The sequence below is a fragment of the Balearica regulorum genome, chromosome 4 (genome assembly GCF_011004875.1).
Source record: "Balearica regulorum gibbericeps isolate bBalReg1 chromosome 4, bBalReg1.pri, whole genome shotgun sequence".
Lineage (NCBI taxonomy): Eukaryota > Metazoa > Chordata > Aves > Gruiformes > Gruidae > Balearica > Balearica regulorum.
In genome coordinates this window covers 79,648,664-79,667,299 of record NC_046187.1, presented here as the reverse complement: position 1 = coordinate 79,667,299, position 18,636 = coordinate 79,648,664, and the positions used below count along the sequence as shown (strand labels likewise).

The 18,636-nt window shown below is 45.7% G+C and overlaps 1 protein-coding gene across 4 annotated transcripts in view; it reads left to right on the top strand.

The window, feature by feature from the left end:
* Positions 1-659: 659 nt before the first annotated feature.
* Positions 660-18,636, top strand: part of SLC4A11 (solute carrier family 4 member 11) — a 94,827-nt gene continuing 76,850 nt past the window's right edge. Inside the window, exons 1-2 of one of the 4 annotated variants that reach the window (XM_075752827.1) lie at positions 660-813; positions 17,855-17,905. In XM_075752827.1, coding sequence (XP_075608942.1) covers positions 753-813; positions 17,855-17,905 — 112 coding nt within the window. In that variant the 5' untranslated portion in view covers positions 660-752. Of the gene's footprint in view, positions 814-4,596; positions 5,147-7,546; positions 7,567-17,854; positions 17,906-18,636 lie in introns of those variants that run through there. The other 3 variants (XM_075752824.1, XM_075752825.1, XM_075752828.1) reach the window with 3 other exon arrangements.

Genomic DNA, 18,636 nt, shown 5'->3' with positions numbered 1-18,636 from the left:
ATTACTCTGCACCTGCTTTTAAAAACGTTATTGTTGTTGCTGCCTGGTTTTGTAAAGAAACTCGAGGTATGTCACTGTGTTGTGTCCCAGGGATTCCTTTTGAACCCCAGCTGGCTGCTCTTGACTCAAATGTGCTTCTGCCAGGTTATTCACGTGAAGTTTTGAAGGGACAGGGAAAACCTGTTGGATGATGGGACCCCGTGGTGTACATCAGCATGCTTTATGGGAGAAAGCAAGATTTGTGAGCTCGATGTTGTGTTTTCCCAGCTCTGAAGTTACTGGCAGCATCTCACCTACTAACACTTCTTGCATCCTTAGAAAAGTCAAAACTGGGTTGGTTTTGGTTTGTTTTTTTTTTTTTTCATAATCAGAGTGGTGAGCCTCAGTATAGGAGGTGGTGGTAGCGGGAAACAGACTTTAAATCTTCCCTTTGGCGTGCACCCGGGGCTGTGCCGAGGCTCCGGCGGGGTCGCAGCCCAGCCGCCCGGGGATGCGGGGCCGGCGCGATGGGCTGCGGGGCGGGCGCTAGGACCCAGGCAGGGGTGTGACACCGCTCCGTCCCTTCCCCTTCCAGCCCGCACGGCGAGTTTCTTTATATTTTTTTTTTTTTTGGCTGAGCTGTTTCGTGGTGTTTTGTGGGGGTTTTTTTTGGGTTGTGGGTTTTTTTTTTTTTGGCGGGAAAACAAATAAATAGAAAACCCCTTCTGAAACCACAAGAAAGCCCGAAAAGTGTCGAGAATGGTGAAGATGGGATGAGAGGCAAACCCGAGGCAGCCATGGCAGCGAGACGGGTGTTTCACCTCCAGCCATGCGGTGAGAGGCAAAGCTGGCAGCAGCCCCCCCGGGGGGGGGGGCACAAGTGCGATGAAGTTTGCAGGCAGCTTGCCGGGGTGTCCTGTGTGTCTGTCGTGTGTCCCCCCCCCGTTCTTTCACCCCAGCTTTTGCCTTTTGCAGCAGCGGGGAGGGGTCGGGGCTGGGATGCGATGGGGATGGATCCTGCTTTTCCTTCTTGGGAGGGGGCTGAGCTGGGGGGGGGGGACCAGAAACGTGGGAAATCTTGGGTTTGCATCGTTGCTCAAGGCTTTTGTTCAGGAGCTGGTTGTTGTCTGTGGGGAGGTGGTGACACCCCCCAAATCTCGGTGCCTTGGGTAGCAGCGGGATGTTCCAGCTGTGAAAGAAGTACCGGGGGGGGGATAAAGGAGTGATGGAAACTTGGTGGCTGCTTGTTTTGGGGGTGTCTTCTTCCTTCCCCGCCCTCCCCTCCCCTTTCTGGTACTTGTTTGTACCTAACGGGGGGAGGAAGATACGGTGTGGTGTTTTGCTCAGCTCCGGCGCTTCGCTTGCGGATGCGGTTGCCTGACTTCATGTTAGCAATGGTGTAAAAGTCGCAATAAAAAGGAAAAAAAAAAAAGTGAAACTATATGGCTCAAGCTGAACTAGTGTAAAGGGCTTGGGCAGTCGTGTGCGTTGGCAAAAACCCCGGTGATGTGGGTTGTTTGGTTTTTGGTTGGTTTTATTTTTAAAGGCGGGGAGAGGGTGGATTTTAAACGCACTTTGTGATTTATGCTAAACTTTAAAAGTTATGTTCTGAAGTGCCTCCCCCCCCGCCTTACTAGAGGAAGTGCTTCCTTAATCAGCATGGCTGTGTTAGCGCTGGTTTGACACTAAATTAAATGACAGGGACTTGAGTTCGTGTAGGAAACTTTGTTCTGGAGTAAAAGCAACTGTAGGTGGCACAACAGCTTTGCCTGCAAAGCAGCGAGCGGGAGGCTGGTCCTCAGACTTCTCTTGAGGATCTCTTCTCCGGGAGGATTGTGCTCTTGTGTTTTCCCCCTCTTAGTTTAATGAGAAAGTTTGCTTTGGATGTGATGTTCTTCCTCAAAGCTTTCTTCTGTGGTGCTGTTTTTCATGTCCAGGACTGTCATTCTTCCTGTTGCGACCTGATGGTGTGGACTGGCTGTCCATCAGCAATGTGCGTGTGAACAATCTCTGTTTGGAACATCACTCTTTTCCCCCAACACGCAATGTCTGCGGGACTCCTCGTGTGGGTTTTCTGCAGGTGGGAACCTAGCCTTGTCCCTCCCTTTCATGGCTATGGTCCCTCAAATGCTGTAGCTGAAGCAGGGGATAAACTGCTTGACCCAGGGCTGGATAAATCCAGCCTTCTCACCTGAGTTGCTGTTGGAGTTGGTTTTGTGGCTGGTTTTTCTGGAGGCTGGAAGGAAACGGTGACGCAACACTCTAGTCCCGTCTACACTGCGACCTCAGTCAGTGCTGTCACCCCTGTGAGCCGCGCATCACTGTTTCCCTGCTATAACTGAGATGCGTTGGCTAATCATCTCGGAGCCCTCTGGTTTTGAAATATCTGTGGCTTTTATACAGTTGCCGCTCTGTAAGAATTATGTACTGCAAGGAAGTTCCTCTTCTGCTCCTGTGTTGTTCCTTGACAATTCGAACGTTTCAACTCGCTTAAACGAATGCAGCTAGAAATATAAGTTGGGCTTTTAAATGGAGCACTTGCTTGAATCCCCCAGTGTCATAAGATCTCTCTATGTAAACTTGTAGTGCTTTAACTACAAGTTAAGCTGTAATAAATTATTTTAAGGCTGTAAACAGTTGTTAAAGCAAGCTTTATTTTTATGTTGGGTCAATGTGAAAACAAAGATGTCTTTGCTTTTAAAAACAAAGGGATCTGAAGTGGAAGCTTTCTATATGGTCTTAAAGTGTCAGCGAAAAATTTTATATTTCCTGCAGAAGGCAGCTTGAGGTTGGCTGCGAAGTTGGATTTTAGTCCACAGTTATTGGACTTAGCCTGGTGCTGGTTTATTTGCCTGTATAAGACTAAAACCTCAAAAACTGTCCTTGCAGAACTGCAGCGATGCTCTGCACATGTACTTTATGCCTGAAGACAGGTGCTAAATCATATTACCTAGGGGAAAAGCTGCTCTCTTTCAGTGAGTAATTCTAATACTGGGCTGTGATTTAGGTGTCTCTGGAAAGCCACAGTGATTGCTATCCAAAAGCTTTCTATTGCTCCAGCTTGGGTGGCACTTGAGTTACCTCTTCGTCATGCAAAACCACTAAGTTGCATCTTCCTAATGCAAAACCACTTCTAGAGAAGTCCTGTTTCCTTATGTAGGATTTCTCTGGGAGTAAACAACTCTCTGGGATGCTTTAATGACTCATCATGAAACTGTCATCTACTCTCTAAATAGGCAAATTACCACCAAGCACACCAGCTGATCTCCAGCATGTGTTAAATCCAAACTACCTTTGCTGCTAGCAGCAGCTGAGGCATGGCGTGGTGCTATTGCTGCCAAAGCAGGATAGGGAGCCTGCTGTGAAGGATGCAGTGCAGAAAGGTTAAAACTGGGAATGCCGAGGTAATTCCTTAAAGTTCATCCAAACTTGGATCCGAGCAGTGTTTTGCGATCACAAAGTCTGCAAAGCGGCTCCTTCAGAAGTTTGTGCTGGGACCTGATGAAACTGAAAAACTTTTTTTAATGCAATATAACTTTCTAAATATGATCTAGTATAAGCTTCCCATAAATCCTTTCTGCAGAGCACGGTGACATGCTGGCCCGGAGCAGAGCACTGCAGGCTTCTGCATCTGTCAGTGCTGGCTTTGATATCAAAGAGCTTAACTGTCACTTATAACTCCATGGGTTTTTCTATTCTCCCTTTCTAAATTTATTCCTGGCTCTAACTTGTAATTTAAAAGGAAAAAAGGCAGTACTAAGGCTTCAGTCTAACTGTGTTATTGAAGAAAAGTCCACAAGCTCTGATGGACCAGTGGGAGCTGTGATTTGGGTAGGGCATGGAGGGAATAGAGTCCAGTTTCAATCCTCATAGATGCTCTGCTGAACAAGATGGGGGGAGTGGAAAGCATGAAAACCTGATATAAGCCACTGGAGTGGGTAACACTGACTTTATACTTGTGTTGGGCAGGAATTCTTTCCCACGCATGCTTTTTTTGTTCCCCAGGTTTGAAGGACCTGATGCAAATGACAGGAGAAGGGCTTGTGGGGCTGTGGTTGCCCTGGGGGCATCCCTGCAGCTATAGGTGGTGGGATGGATCAGTGATAATGCAGGTTCTGGCAGGGGGGAAACTCGGATTTAAAGCTGGTGGAGAGAAGATCTCAGCTGGTTGGTGCTTGGAGCTGGGCAACCTTTGTCTCAAGATGCTGCGGGTGGATTTTGAACTGTGAAGGTGGAGTGAGTTATTGCTGGGTGCTAGCCACTCGTGGGGGCAGATAAGGAGTGGAAAATTAGGAGGATGGGGCAATCTGGGGGCTGAGAATGAGGTGGCCTTCCTCCCCTTTTGGTGTTGGGGCAGGTGCTGGCACCCTGCAGTGGTGGGAGCTGCCACTGGGGCTCGCCCCCAGGGGAAAAAGCCCCCCCACAGGGCACAGTGTCGGGCATTGGCTTTATTCTCTTTTTCCTCTTGCCTGCTGCCATCTCTTTCTGAGTTAAATGCCTCTTCCCCCTGCTCCGAGCCTAATTGCATCCCCAGGGTTTAACACGCGTGTGTTTGTTTTATTCAACGTGTTGGCTGTTCCCACCGGAACAGGCTGATTTTTTTTGTAGGGATTGGGCTTTTTTTTGCTTATTGTGCACAACAAGCTACTGCACAAGATATTCGGTGGGGGGGGGGGGGAGGAACTGTAGTAATGCCAATACTTCTTGAATATTATAAACCTGGCTTATCAGCCCGACGCAGAGCTGGAATTTGTCTCTTCCTGTGCTGCATCTCTGCTTTCTGAGAGGGGTGTTTAAATACAGGCTGGAGACGCAGCCTTTCCAGTGTGCTCTGCTGGGCTGTGACAGCAGCAGCGGGGCTGCTTGAGCGGCGCTTTTTCTTTTTTTTGCACTAATTCCTCTCCAGAAAGGAACTTCTCGGGGAGAAGGCTCTGAGACTGCATGTCCCAACAGTACCCACTGAAGGAGGTGAAGGGAGACGCGGTTTGCTTCGTACCTGGCTCTCCTCTCTTCTCCGTCCTAATGGAGCCAGCTTCTTTTTGCTATCCCCGGCTCACCTTTCTCCGCTCACCCTATGGCCAGTTTGGGGCGAGCGCTGGCTCTTCGCAGGATTTGGCCCCGTGGCCGCAACGTTTGGTGACACAGAGATGGACCGGGCCGGTGGACGGTGCGTGACCGGGGATGAAAGGGTTGGCAGTTGGAGAGGGGTGGCATGGGGTAGCAGAGAAGCCCCCCAAGATTTGGTGGGGGGGATTCAGAGATGGTGGGTGAGGGGGGAAGCAATGCAGGTAGGACTTGGTGGATGCACTGGCGTGGCTGTGTTGATGTAGTCTTCTCTCGGACCTCTTCTGGTGGTGCTGGCTTGGCTGTTGTCATGTCCACTGAGGAGCAGCTCTGGTCCCTGCTACACCCTTGTGTCAGAGAGAGCTGATAAACAACATCAGGAAAAAAAAATAAAAATAGAAACTGATCTTAGCCAGGCTTTTGTTTCATAAGCTTGTTCACTTGCTGAAATGAATCCGGCAGTGTTTGAAACCTGAAATACCTGCTGGAGGCTAGGCAGGCTTGTTTCACCTTTAGGGTTGTGATGCTGTCAACTCTGTCCTTTAAACTGTTCTTAAAGGTATCAAGTGTGGGTATAGGGGAAGGTGCTAAGTTCCTCTATTGCAGATTTGTCTCACTACAAAGAAATTCCTTAAAAGTATCAGCTTGATTCAAAATTTTACGCACTGCTTTACTGCAAAGCATCTGTATAGGAAAACTTGGTAAATCCTGCTATTCTAGGAGCTGAGCCCTGATGTAAGTGGTGCTTCCCAAGGACAGGAGTCTTGACTGTAAAACTCTTTTGGGGAAGATTTTTGAGGTCCTGAGCAGCATGGTGTAGCTTTGAAGGTGATCCTGCCTGGAGCAAGGAGTCAGGGCTAGATACCTTCAAGGGTCTCTTCCACCCTCAAATACTTTATGAACCATGAATATACTTCCTTTGTATCTTTATTAATAGTCTGAATATGATGTGCTTTACCTGGAAAAGCTCGTCAGGTGGCATGCAAAAAAAAAAAAAACCCCCAACAACTGGATGAGCAGTCTCAGCAGAGAAAATGCGTAGGAGGTGTTTAAAAACATGCATTGCCTGTGGTTTCATGCAGCGGAAACAAGTCTGTAGCAGGGACTGAAAACGGGGGTATGTGGCTCTGACCGAATCCCTCCGCTAAAAGCGATGCCTCTCCCCGAACCGTGCCCTGCCTTGCTGTGCTTTGTGCTGGGGAATATTTGCTGCCTCCTGGTAAATATGATCACTGGGAAATTTTTACTTAAGTCACAGTAATTGTCCGAGTTGCTGTAGGGGAGTGACCCAGTAGTACCAGCTTTTGGATAACTTGCTGTTTATTTCTGTCTTATTTCTTTAGGGTTCTGCTTTTTCTAAGGCTGACTTGATGTTGCTTTGGGGAGTTAGGTTTTTTCACACACATACCCCCCTTTTTTTTTTTGCCAGCATAGACCATTCCTCCAGGCTTTAAATATCTAGCTGGGGGAGACTTGGTTTATTGTTATGAAAATCTTGAATTGTAAGGAAAATGAAGCAGTAGAGTAGGCTGGGGGGGGGGGGGGAGAGGATGTGGCATCTTCCCTCCAAAGCTTTTTAGGCACCGCGCAGTTGAGCGCTGGGCAGACAGGCTTGGATGTAAGTCTCCTTGGATGAGGTGAGGTCTCTCCAGCTCTATTTTCTGCAACTTGCTGTTAGAACACAGACTTTTATTGCCCTGTTTCTCTTTCCCTTATGCAGGCTCCTCATTGAAAGCATGCATTAACCCTTGCGCTGCTGCTGCTCATGCAGCTGAACTGTCATGCTGGGTAGTGTGGAAAAAATATCATTGCCCAGCCCTGCAACTGGGAAGGCACTGTGCTCACAAAGTACAGCAGCTATATCTTTAAGAAATTTGCTATATCTACCTCTCAGCAGCAATTTCCCCCCCACCCACCTCTTCTTCCTGCATCTTTACATCCCCTTGTTTTCCCTGTACTTCTGTCTGTAAGGTACGGTATCTTCTCACTTTAGTTGAGCTTGGCTGCCACAAAGCTTTTTTTTTTTTAAGGAGGCACTCGAGCTTTTTCCATACAGTATCCAGCAAAACCCACCGGCTCCGAAGCGTGGAGTCACTTTAATTATTCTATTTCTCCTGCTTGTTACCAGAGGCAAATAGCTCTGAGAAGCAGCCGGGTCTGGGTGGCTGGAGGAGAAAACCCAACGCCCAGCCTTGGTCGGGGCTGCGGTGGCATGAAGAGCGGTGCTTCGCAGGCATGAACTTAGCGGCTCGCCGGCATCGCTGCTGGGTTGGAGGTGCCCAACTGGGAGCTAATGGGTCACCCTCTCACTCCACCCATTTGCTGTTTGCCAATTGGAAGTGAGGGGAAAAAGATGCTCTTGGATGGATTAATATTGGAGCCGCTGAAAAAGCACGAGCCGTTGCTGCCTCAGCCACCTGAGCAAAGTGGCATTTGGGAACAAGTGTGGTGGCTCAGGGGGGAGCAGCAAGGAAGGGGAGTGGAGGCTGTTTGAACAGCATCTCTATTAAAGAAGTAGTGCAGGTAAGTTGTGGTCTTAAAAAAACCCCCAAACCCCCCAAAAACTGCAAAACTGAAGCACTACTGTTGCTGGGTAATGCATTTGGACAGGAAAGCTAGAAAACCAGCTCTTTAATTATTTAATTCACTAAAGTAAGGCAGTCCTTGATGTATTTTCAATGGGCTTTGCTGCTTGGTGATGATATCTATTGCCTGTGCTGGATGTTTCTGTGCTGTTGTGTTTAAGGATGGAGAATACCTTTTGAATTCAATTTATGTTAACCAGAGTGCTGTCTTTCAGGGTCTGAATTTAGTTTCAAGATATGCATGGGGACATGAGCACAAGAGATCTTACCTGTTCTGAATTTTTGTCTAATTAATGCTAAAACATTCTAACAACCTGTCTGTGAGGCTTTACATACTGATATTTCATGTGGGGAGAGTGCAGTGCTGAGTGAAAACAAAATGCATATATGTAATCTGTCTAAAATGCTAGCAAACATTGTCCCTGTTGCTGTAGCCATGGAAGCTGTGTAGATGAACCATAAACAATGTCCTAATGAATAACACTCTATCATGTATTGTCAGTCTGCAATTATTTCACCACCTGACCAGGGCATTTTTATTTTGGGTTGATGATGGACAGCAAAATCAGATCTGATGCTGCTGGCTCTCCCCCCACCCGTGGGGGTTGTGTTGTTACTGCTGTTTTGTGGCTCCTAGACATAGAAACTGTACGGGGTGATTTGTGTTATCCTGCCAAGCCTGTTGTGATTTGAAATACCTGTTTCTGAGGGGAGGGTTGAGGCTGCAGAGGGCAGCTGGGTTCCCATTTGGGTATCTGTTGGACTGTTTTCACTTTTAATGAAATGGGGAGGCTTTTTCTTAGAAAAAAAACCTGGTCCCAGAACTAAAAATGTGTTTGGTGATCAGGTGGTCGAGTTCACTGCTCTACTTCTGTGTCTCTCCATGCTTCCAGTATAGACCTTGTTTTTGACCTAACTTCTGTGTTGGGGTGAATTGGAGCTGGGCTCCTCTTTGATCCAGATGCCTTTTTTTTTTGGGGGGGGGGGAAGGGGTGCAGGACTAACTTTGCTGCAAAGCTTGGCCCAGCCACTGCTGCTTCCTTAGCAGCTGTCTTCATTTCTGGTAGCAATAAAATAGGGGATAAAAACTTTATAGTAATGCACTCTGTGTTCCAAAAATGTGATCCTGGTATGCTGGGGGGATGCTGGGAGTGTGAAACAGGTGGTGCTGGAGCATCTCTTCCACTTAACCCCAAACAAGAGGTCTGGAGCTACTAGCTTACCCCTTGCAGCTGCTTAATTTTTAGAGCATTTCATGGGACTGAACCACTGCAGGGGGAACAGCTCCCTTCCTCCGAATAGCCCCAAGCAAGTGAAATGTTGATAGACTGTCTCTTCACACTTTTGCAGGTTTTACGCGGTACCACTGCAGATAAGTGGCAGGTGGTGGCCTCTGGAAGACCTGTCTGTACAAGGAAAGCGTTTCAGCAAGGAAAAATGTCTAAAGCACGTCTTTGAAGCCACGTTCAACCCTGACCAAGATTTGGGGCTATTGCAGTATCTTTTTTTTTATTAAGAGTTATGAAGGTTTTTTGATAGGGCCCTGCAAGTGAAAGAGCTGTCTGAAAAGCTGTCAGTAAGAGTTAATGCTTTCTAAATTATTTAAATGTTTCAGGAAAAGTCTACTGAAAAGCCTCAACTGGTCTGTTCTTGGCCCTTTGCCAGCTTGTGGGATCTCTGGAGGTATTTGCTTTCGCTCTTCTCCATGTAGCACTTATGCGAGAAATCCTTGCAAGTCTTAAATCACTCTTTTAGAGGGCCCAACAAAATGAAACCTCCCCCCTTCAACCTGGGGGGGAAAAAAGGCAAATAGCACAAACTGTCTGCCAGCCAAATCCCAAAGTGTCGTTGTTCCCCTGCTTCTCAGCTTGTCCTGCTCACCTATGAAATGCTGGCCAAGAAACCCATCAGAGGAGGAAAAGATATCCTGTTAGCAAAGCAGCTGCATGGCTCTCAATTTACAAGGTCGCTTCCTCTTGCGGCTCACCTCTGGGAGGCACCCTCGGATATTAATTGCTCGGGTGGGCTAAATTGAGATGAGTCAACCTGTACAGCCTGGTGCTGCCGGTAGATCCAAGCACTGCTGACACCAGCCTCTAGTGTGCATGGGGTTTTTTTGGGGGGAAGGTCTCAGGTAGCTGTCGCTGCTGCAGCCAGTGATCTTTTATTTAGATGGTTTTATTGTGATGGGTGCTCTAGAGGAAGCTGGGGAGGGGATGAAGAGGGAAAATTGTTCAATGCAGTGAAGAAAATGCTTTGAGAGCAGACGTGTCTGAGCCCTGAGCTTGTGTGTGGGTGTGTGTTTGCCTGGGAGTGAGCCCGCAGAAAGATGCTTCCTGCTTTATCCTTTCAATATGATGTTTTCTATTTTCACAGCCAGTGACTGTAAAAATGAGTTCTGGGTTTCGTTTACCAAAGTGACCATAGCATGATTAAGACCTCCTCACACAATTTCCCTTCATCAGAAGAATATCCTGCTCCTTGCATATAATCCTTGATTTGATACTTCAATGCCTGCTGAGCTATGAAGTTGTTTTCCACCTGGATTGGGACTGGCATCCCAGGCTGGTCACACTGTGGTGGAGGATACTGTTTAGATAGACATATGGAGCAAAGCTTTATGTCCAAGTGACTGGTGCACCATGGGATAGCCTAGGAAATGCCAGAGGGTTGATGTCGTGTCCTGCAAAAATCAGAGGAATGGAGCATTAGAGATGTCTAGTTTGGGTAATCCAGACCTCTTAGTCCCAAAAATGGGAATTCTGGGGATATGAAACCCTTGTGGGAAGCAAAGAGGTGGTAAAAATCCTTTAGGGATACTTCTTCTAGTAGGGGTCAGGGGAGACAAGTGACACATCCGTGCAACTCTGTGGCAAGAGCAGCATGTTAAGCATGTAACTTCTTAAAAGTGCTTTTTACTAACAAACATCTCCTGTGAGGATTTCTGGAGGACTTGACCATGTCTGCATATAAGGAGGGCAAAGCTTGTGTCCCTGCAGGTCCAAGTCTGTTGGTTAAAGCAGCAATTTGCTGTTGGATTGGGCTACTTAAAAGCACCTTCCTCTTCTGTGTCTGCTCTAACCAACACTTTCATCTTCTAAAAGCTTGCCAAGGTGAAGGGGTTTGGAGTAGATTTAAATCTTCCTGGGTCATGACTGTCTTCTAGACTGTTTTCAGGACCTCAAAAGTTGATTTCTTGTAGGTGTTTTCATGCAGACTATGTGTTAACCCACTTAGGTAAAACCACATCCATCCTTCAGTGTCTAGCTGTGCTTTTCAAAGGCTTGACAGCTTCGTGAGGAGGAGAAGCTGAGAAGGAAAGTGGAGGGGCAGCAGTGCAGAAGGGGAATGTAGACAGAGGGGTGTCTGTTGTGAGTACTGGCTGGAGTGTGAAGCCCATAGGCTTTCCCTGTGATGACCAGTATGCTGCTAACTCTTTGCTCTTCAGATAGTGCTGTAGTAAAGCAGTATTAAGAAGATATTTAGATGTGTGATGGGTGTGTGGATATAATCAGGGCAGGAGGAACACAGCTGGTCCTGGGTAGCTTGCTGTGGGGCTCTGCCTAGCCCTTCCCCCAGCTATACCACTGAGATGAATGAAGAACAAGTTGAGGAGGGGTAGGGCTCTGGTGTGTCTCAGAAAGGTTTATCCCTCTCAGTCTCTGCTTGGGATGAGATGTGGATGGATGTGTGTCTACGCAGAAAGGGCACATGTGGCACTCCCAGGGGGAGCAAGGCTGTAAAGCTGCAGTGAAGAAGAGTCCCTTAGTTGATCTTGACTCTTATTCCAGGGAGTTTTGTCTTGAAAGGATGTAGCAGTACTGATATTTCCCATTTAGTGACTAATACAAGGTCTTTTTTATACCTCCCTTGAGTATTATGTTTTCCTCTGCCTTTATTGATGCAAACAAGTGCTTTCTGGTGAAAGGTCTATGTTTGGACTTGCCACAGGCTCATGCACTGTATTTACAGGGCACTGTCCTACCCAAGTATTAACAAGCATGCCTTACTCATCTTACACTTCCGTGAATTACGGTGATTGGTTTTGAAACCCTGACTTGTTTGGGTTTTTTCATCTTTGTCGCACCTCTCTAGGCGTACAGAAAAACAGGTAAAATCTCAAGCCCTTGTCCTGTATGTCAGTTGTTATTGCCCGGAACAGCAGCATAGGGGCACGCTTCTCATCTCCGTCCCAGTACGAGCTGTGCTTTCACCAGTGTTTTCCAGCTGAAGTATGGAGGGCTGTGGGAAGGGATCAGCTGCTTATGGTCTCAATAGAAATGAGAAGTAGTAACTTCAGGCAAAATAGCTTTTCCCATGCTGCTGTCCATTCATTCTTGCTGACTTAAATGATTTTAAATCATTTGCAGCAAATGTCTCCACCAGGAGACCTTACTGCTTGGTTCTTCCCTGAAATCTGCCAAAATCTCATGTTTTATGAGCATAAGCAATACTATGTGGGAGAATCCTCAAATATTGATATCTTTGGACCTGATCAGTTAGTGTGATCAGATTTGCTGCCTGTCGATCTCTTTTCCTCCTCTTCTGCGGTGATGCAGATTTGTGTTATGAAGCACTTGCTACATACAGAGACTTTTAAACTCTCAATTGCAGGCTTCTTTTAGTCAATGCTCCACATAATTAAAAAAAAACCACAAAACAAACCAAAAAACCTTCTCCTGCAGGTTTCCCTTGGGATATTATTCCTTCTGTGTGTGGCTTCCCTCTTAAGTCTGGTTTTCTGCTGAATTTGGGTGGAGGAGGGGAGCAGCATCATTTGGTTATTAAGTATGTGAAGCACATAAATTGGGGTTCTCCTCCTGCCCCAAACTTCATTAACCTGCGTGCAGCTCCCTGGTCACCTATATAGCTGCAGACTCTGTTGTCCTGTGATGTTACCTCATGGTGAGGTGGAGAGAACAGTAAATAAGAAGCTAGCTCAGAGTTTAATATTAAATATCTGATCTGATAGACCCTTGCATAAGGGGTAGCTTTATTATCTTCCCCCAGATCTAAGCCTTAGATGAGACAATACACTTGTCAGGCTGGACTTGGCTCCAGATCTGTCTGAGGTAGTACAACCAACTGCAATGTTTCCCATCATGTGGGGGGAGCTGGTGCCTGGTTATTTAATGGTAGTGATGGATGCTTTTAGCATTGACTGCAAACTCTTGGAAGTCATCCTGAATTGGCCAAAACCTTGCTTCAAAGCTAAAGCTCTACATGTCTTCTGAAAAGTAAATTTTTTTCCAAATAACTGGGAGGTTGAGTCTGTCATGCTGAGAATTGGGAATTCCTCCTGGGAGGAAACTGGGAAAGTCTAAAGGCTTTTTTCAGTTGATCAGTTGATTTTTGTTGTAACATCTTGCAGAGGCTCAAGTGTTTTGCTTTATCAACTTTAAGGCAAGACGTTGCATTTGCTGATGAGTTTCAGAAGTGTCCTCAGAGCTTTAGCAAAGCAGTGTTGAAGGTGGTGGAAATTGGGATATTGGAGCACACCCTGAGTAAAAGATGAAGGGACCTAACATTTTCCCATCAATAATTATGGAGTAACTAAATGTTCCAGATGTACAGGCTGCCCGTGTTCAGACACAACCCAAGAGCAGCCAATGTTAAAGGGCCTGTAAATGAAAAAGTACCTTTCCAATAACTCTTTCAAAATGGTGTTGTCTCAAAGTAAACTCCAATTAAATATCAAGACACTAAAACTCAGACACTTGCTGGGAGGTAAGTTATAAAAGCCCAAGTCTGTAGTACCACTTGTATAAAGCTTGTGAGAGCACTGTGTTTTGCTTCAATATAAGGCTTGTACTGCAGAGGGCTGTTTACTTGGAAGATGCCAGCAGCAGAACATTGTAATTGAGTTACTGAAGTATCCAGAGAATGTGTTTTTATTTGTAATCCACTAATATTGCAAAGCTCAAGAGAACTTATTACTAACCTTAAAACAAGAGAGTTAAAATGGGTTATTAGATCGGAGACACGTTTCCCCCAGGAATTTAATAATGGAGGATGGCATGGTAGGGTTTGTTCTGTTTTTGTTAAATGCAAATGTAAAAATGGTAAGAATGTAAGAAATCAGGAAGTATACCTGCTTCTTGTCTGATATTTCCCACTGTGGATCATCTGATTCATCCTAGTTCTAAGACCAAGCACCTTAAAGTACAGCGACTTGACTGTCCTACTACTTAAGAAGTAAACTTCATGTACCTCCCCATGGTGGCTCCCAGAGTCACTGCAATAGCTTCAAGTCAAAGGGTAGTGGCTTACTTATGAAATCTTAAGTTGTACCCCTGAGTCTAGAGAAAAAGGCTTTGTCTTCTAGTTTGGAGCACTGAAGTGCCCCAACTCTTCACTTTTACCTGTGAATTCAATGCTCATAAAAGGATGAGAAACGAGTCAGAAGCTTTTCTTTGAAAAAGCAACTAAGTGGTGATACTTGTAATGCATGTCCAATTTGGTCTTATCTAATAGACATCCCTGTAGAGAACAAGGTGGGGTGGCAGTAGGAACTTATTTGCTGGAGTAAATTAACTCTTAAAAATGAAGATCACTGCTTAAATTGTCAAAAGAGCTATAACCACATGCTTTTTGGCAGATAATAGATGACATCTTGTTCTGCCTTTGGACTAGGAGAGCAATTGAAGAGTCCTGCTGTCCTCAGAGGTGTTGGATGAGAAAGCAGACTCTGGAGAATGAGGACATGGGCCTTTCAGAGAGATACTAGAGGCATGAGAGTGAGTTTACTGTGTGGTGTATCTTAGCTCCTCAGGGTAATGTATTCCTGCTTTGTCTCTAGAAGCCTGACTTTACGTGTTGCTGAAATTGCTTTGCTTGGATTTTTTTTAATTACTGAAGTTTCTCAAAGAAAACCTGAGGGAAAGGAACTAGAAACATGAGTTTGGATCTGAGGGAAGTGGAGTGCTGGTGTGGAGAGGGGGAACTCCCACCCTGTGGTAATAAAGTGCTCCCTGGGCTGTAGGTCTCTTCCTCCAGCCTGCAAAGGCTAGTGCAGGGTCTGACTTCATGGAAACATTTCTGCAACTTCAGGCAAACCCCAGAGCGTTGTAATGTTGATCTCTAATGTATTTGGATACCTGTGTTCCTGCCCAGGCTTCTCTAAGCTAAACAATTGCATTGATTACTGCAGTGTTTTATAACTGCCCCTTGATTGAGCTCTTTAATTTCAAGAGCGGAGGTGAGATGGGGAGAAGAAATGCATGTTGGGGTGTGTGTGCGTCAGGCTGTGGGTATGTACCTTATCACTAGAGAAGAGACTCTCTGCCCTGCTGTCAGTTCTGTACAACGCAAACCCATTGCTCCCATCTTCAGCAAAACATGACTAAGGAGCTGAGAGCTTGGATAGTAAAATCCTCTAAGCCTTGTGAAAGGGAGAGGCACGTGGAACCTGCTACTGTGTTTGCCCTGCTGACTGCTGAGCGTGCACTTCAGCACCGTCTAGCTGGCCTTGTCCTTAGCTAGCATCCCATAGCACAAGCAAGCATAGTTTACGTTTAAATTGATTGAGGAAATATGGGGAGAAAGGGGGCTGATGTGTAAGGAGGAAAGGTGTTGTTTGTCCCCTCTCCCAAATCTGTCTCCTTTGTTCTGCTCAGTTAAAAGGTTTGACGGATGCCACTTTCTCTAGATTCTTGGGTGAATTCAGGTGATATAGCCCCCTAATTTACCTTTTCTACCTCCACTTCTGCTAATATGTTGACCTTTAAGCTAGTCCCATAGCTCTGTGCGTGTGTCTGGACTTGTGTAAACACCATCACCTCTTACCTCCTGGGCATGTTGTACACCGTTCCTGATGTTCATGTGCGTAGCCCCTTCCGTGGGGGTTGTAGTGACTTTTCAAAAGGCTCCAGCAAGACTGTTTTGAAGTCTGAATCCTGTTGGTGCTATGGGACAGCATTACGTAGGGACAAGACAAATTACCAGGTCTGGACTTTAGCCAGGACATAATAGGGTGAACGCCTGACTTTTTTTTCCCAAACGTGCCATTGCATCTTTAATTACAAGGTTAAGACCTCTGTTTTATGACTCATCTGAAAAAACAGCACCTCCAACATAATTGCCTGAGCATGTTGCCTAGGGGACTACTCCTCATTAGTGACTCAGAGGAACGAGTGCCACCTAATGAAATGGCACTGCCTGTTGTAATACCCCAGCCTTGCCCTTTTCATGCCTGGTCCGAGCAGCGACCAAACCAGAGTCTCTCGTAAAGGTGCGATGTCAACCCAGGCAACGCTGCAGTTAGAAGGTACTTCTAACGAAGCAAACCAATTCTGAATTCCTTGGGCATTATCAACTCATAGAAATGTTCAGTTAAAGAAAAAGCAAACAGCGTCTCATTTTGCCTAGTGACGGATGAGCGTGTTGGTTCAGGCTCCCTGAGAAGCTGTAATAGAAATGAGAAATTGATATACCATCCTGGTGGGAATGTCAGTTCCTTGGGTAATCTGTCTGCCTAGGCGTATTTTGTTTGTTTCTCTGAAATACGTAAATGCAATCATTACACAATAAGAGCCTCATTAAAAAAACTTTCCTTTGATCATCAGCATGCTAATCAGTCTGGATGGATCTTCTCCTTCCCTTCCAGGTGGAGGGAAACAATTGACTCGTGTAATGGGTGCCCCTTGGCCACGGTGCGTTTGTTCTTCCAACCCATTGTTCTGGGATGAACTTGGAACATTGTGTTTCTCTCTTGGACCAGACACTTGAATTGCCCTTGTGTTTGTGTGGCTTTTTTTTAAATGGTCATCAGGGTGTCCCTCCAGGAACCTGTGCAGCCAAATACTGTCTGCATTGAAAGGTCTGAGCCATGCTGGGCTGTGACAAGTGAAGGTGCTGCTGTCAGTGGTGTGACTTGTATCCGTCTGGTGCACAAAGGCTCCCAGTGGACCAGGATGAATTATTATGCTTGAAAACATGGCACACTGTAAAAGGAGGGGTGGGGGAAGCACTTAACCTGTAAGCCAAAAGTTATGGGGTAGAGAAAAGGGTCTTTGGGAAACAGTCTCATACCTTCAAACGAAAAGCAGGAAGCCTAATCTGTAGAACAATAAAGCAGGCAAAACCTCTTTCCTTGTTGGCCCAAATTCATCCCAGGCTTGCGTAGGTAATGTTTGATTAGCCTAATGAAGTGGGGAAAGACAGAGCAAATCTATTCCTCTTTTTGATTGCATTTTGGCTGGGAAGAAGCATATAAAGAAGCAACATCTAGTAGCAGCTTTCCGAGGGACTGCTTGGGTGACTCTTGCTCAAGGCTTAAAATAAAGAGCTCTGTTAGCTCACTGTAAAATGGAGCATGCACCTGTACAGAAAAGCTGGTGCTTCTAGCCCACGCAGTCTGAACTGCTAAATACTGTTAGTAATAAAAACAGCCAGGCTGGGCTTGGGTACCGGGCTTTGATAGCACCTGGAAGCAGGTGTTCCTATGCTGTTTGAACATATCTTTGCATGGTAAATACTCAATTTGCCAGCAGTTAATTGCAGAACTGACTCACTAACAAATAAAGTATGTTCCATAATGAATCATGGGGTTTTGGTCCTGGTGCTGCTGTGTTTGTGGGTTTGCTCTTGGTCAGCATCATTTCCCATTTGTGGCTTCCTCATGAGACCCCATTGGTGCAGATGGTGTTTGCTGCAGGACCACTGCTCAGGAAGCAGGCCAAGGAAGGCTGCAGTGTTCTGGTGCTTATCTTCAATGCCAAGTGCTGTTTTGGGATATCCTAATGATTAGGAGCAGCAGAATAGAATGTGAAATCCCCTTCTTATGTAAATTGAATTGTTTTCTTCTAAAATAAACTGGTTCTTTTTATATGAGCGTAAGATACAAGCCATAATGAAGTCCAGGTTGCGTTTTTTTTTGTGTCTCGCAGATGCTTAGCTTGTATGATTTTTGAATACACTTGTTCAGGTTTGATAGGTCACTGAGATGATCAGGCTTGTCCTGATCTTTAGTCTCATTTTTTGATCCTGGCCTAGGATGTCTGAGACAGCTTAACTTTTTTTTCAAGTAGTGACACTACAGGATATTCTGGTAAATGCTGAAGTCAATAAACAAAAGGTTGAAGTTGCCATGTTCAGGCAAATCTGATGCCTGCAGTATTTTTGGGCTGGCTTTCTGCTGTAATCCAGGTTTACAGCCAGTTTAGCAATAAGGTGAAAGACATTCAGCATCTTGATGATTCTTATGTTTTCTTTTTTCTATTTTCTAGAGTCTCCACCAGCAGCAATGTCAAGAAATGGATACTTCTTTGAAGAGAGTGGCAAGTATTATTTGACTTCTTTTGTGTGTAGTTTTGCCTTATTGAAGGGAGAGCTGTGCTACAGGGTTAGCTGAGAACTTGAAACAGGTGATCCCAAATTTACTTAGCTTAAGCAGCATGCAAAGACAGTCTTGCGTGGTGGTTGTATAATCTTGTATTGGAAGCAGACTCCGCATTTTTAAATCCTGTAGATGTTCTAGATATTCAAAGCAGTAAATAATCATCTTCATGTTGTCATCAGTGACTATTCTGGGTGGCTCCTTGTTTTTCAAGTTCTTTCATGATCTTTTCCTATAATACAGGCTGGCAGGTGTATTTGCTTGTCTTTTTCTGGAGTGGAGATCACGTGTAGGTGTCGGATCCCTTTTGGAGACATCCTGCCAAGAGCATCAGGCAAATGTTGGATGGCTCTGGTAAATGCATCTCTCGGCGCAAAGGGCTCTAAGATTTTTCTTTTTCAAACAAGATTTAAATTGTGCCTTTTGGAAAATGTATAGTCTGCCTCGACAAAGGTGGCTGAGCTCTCGGAGATACTGTACTGACAAAGGGCCAAAGTATCGTACAACCAAACTTGAAGTGCGGTGAAGTCCTAACTTCTCTACTGGTTTTGGAGGAGGAAAAAAAAAAACCACCCATGTGTGTGGGTTGTTAGCGAGAGATCATCTTGAGATTTCAACTCAAGACCAGCCTCTTTGGGATGTAGTCTTTAAGGGCCTTGGGGCTTCTTGCCC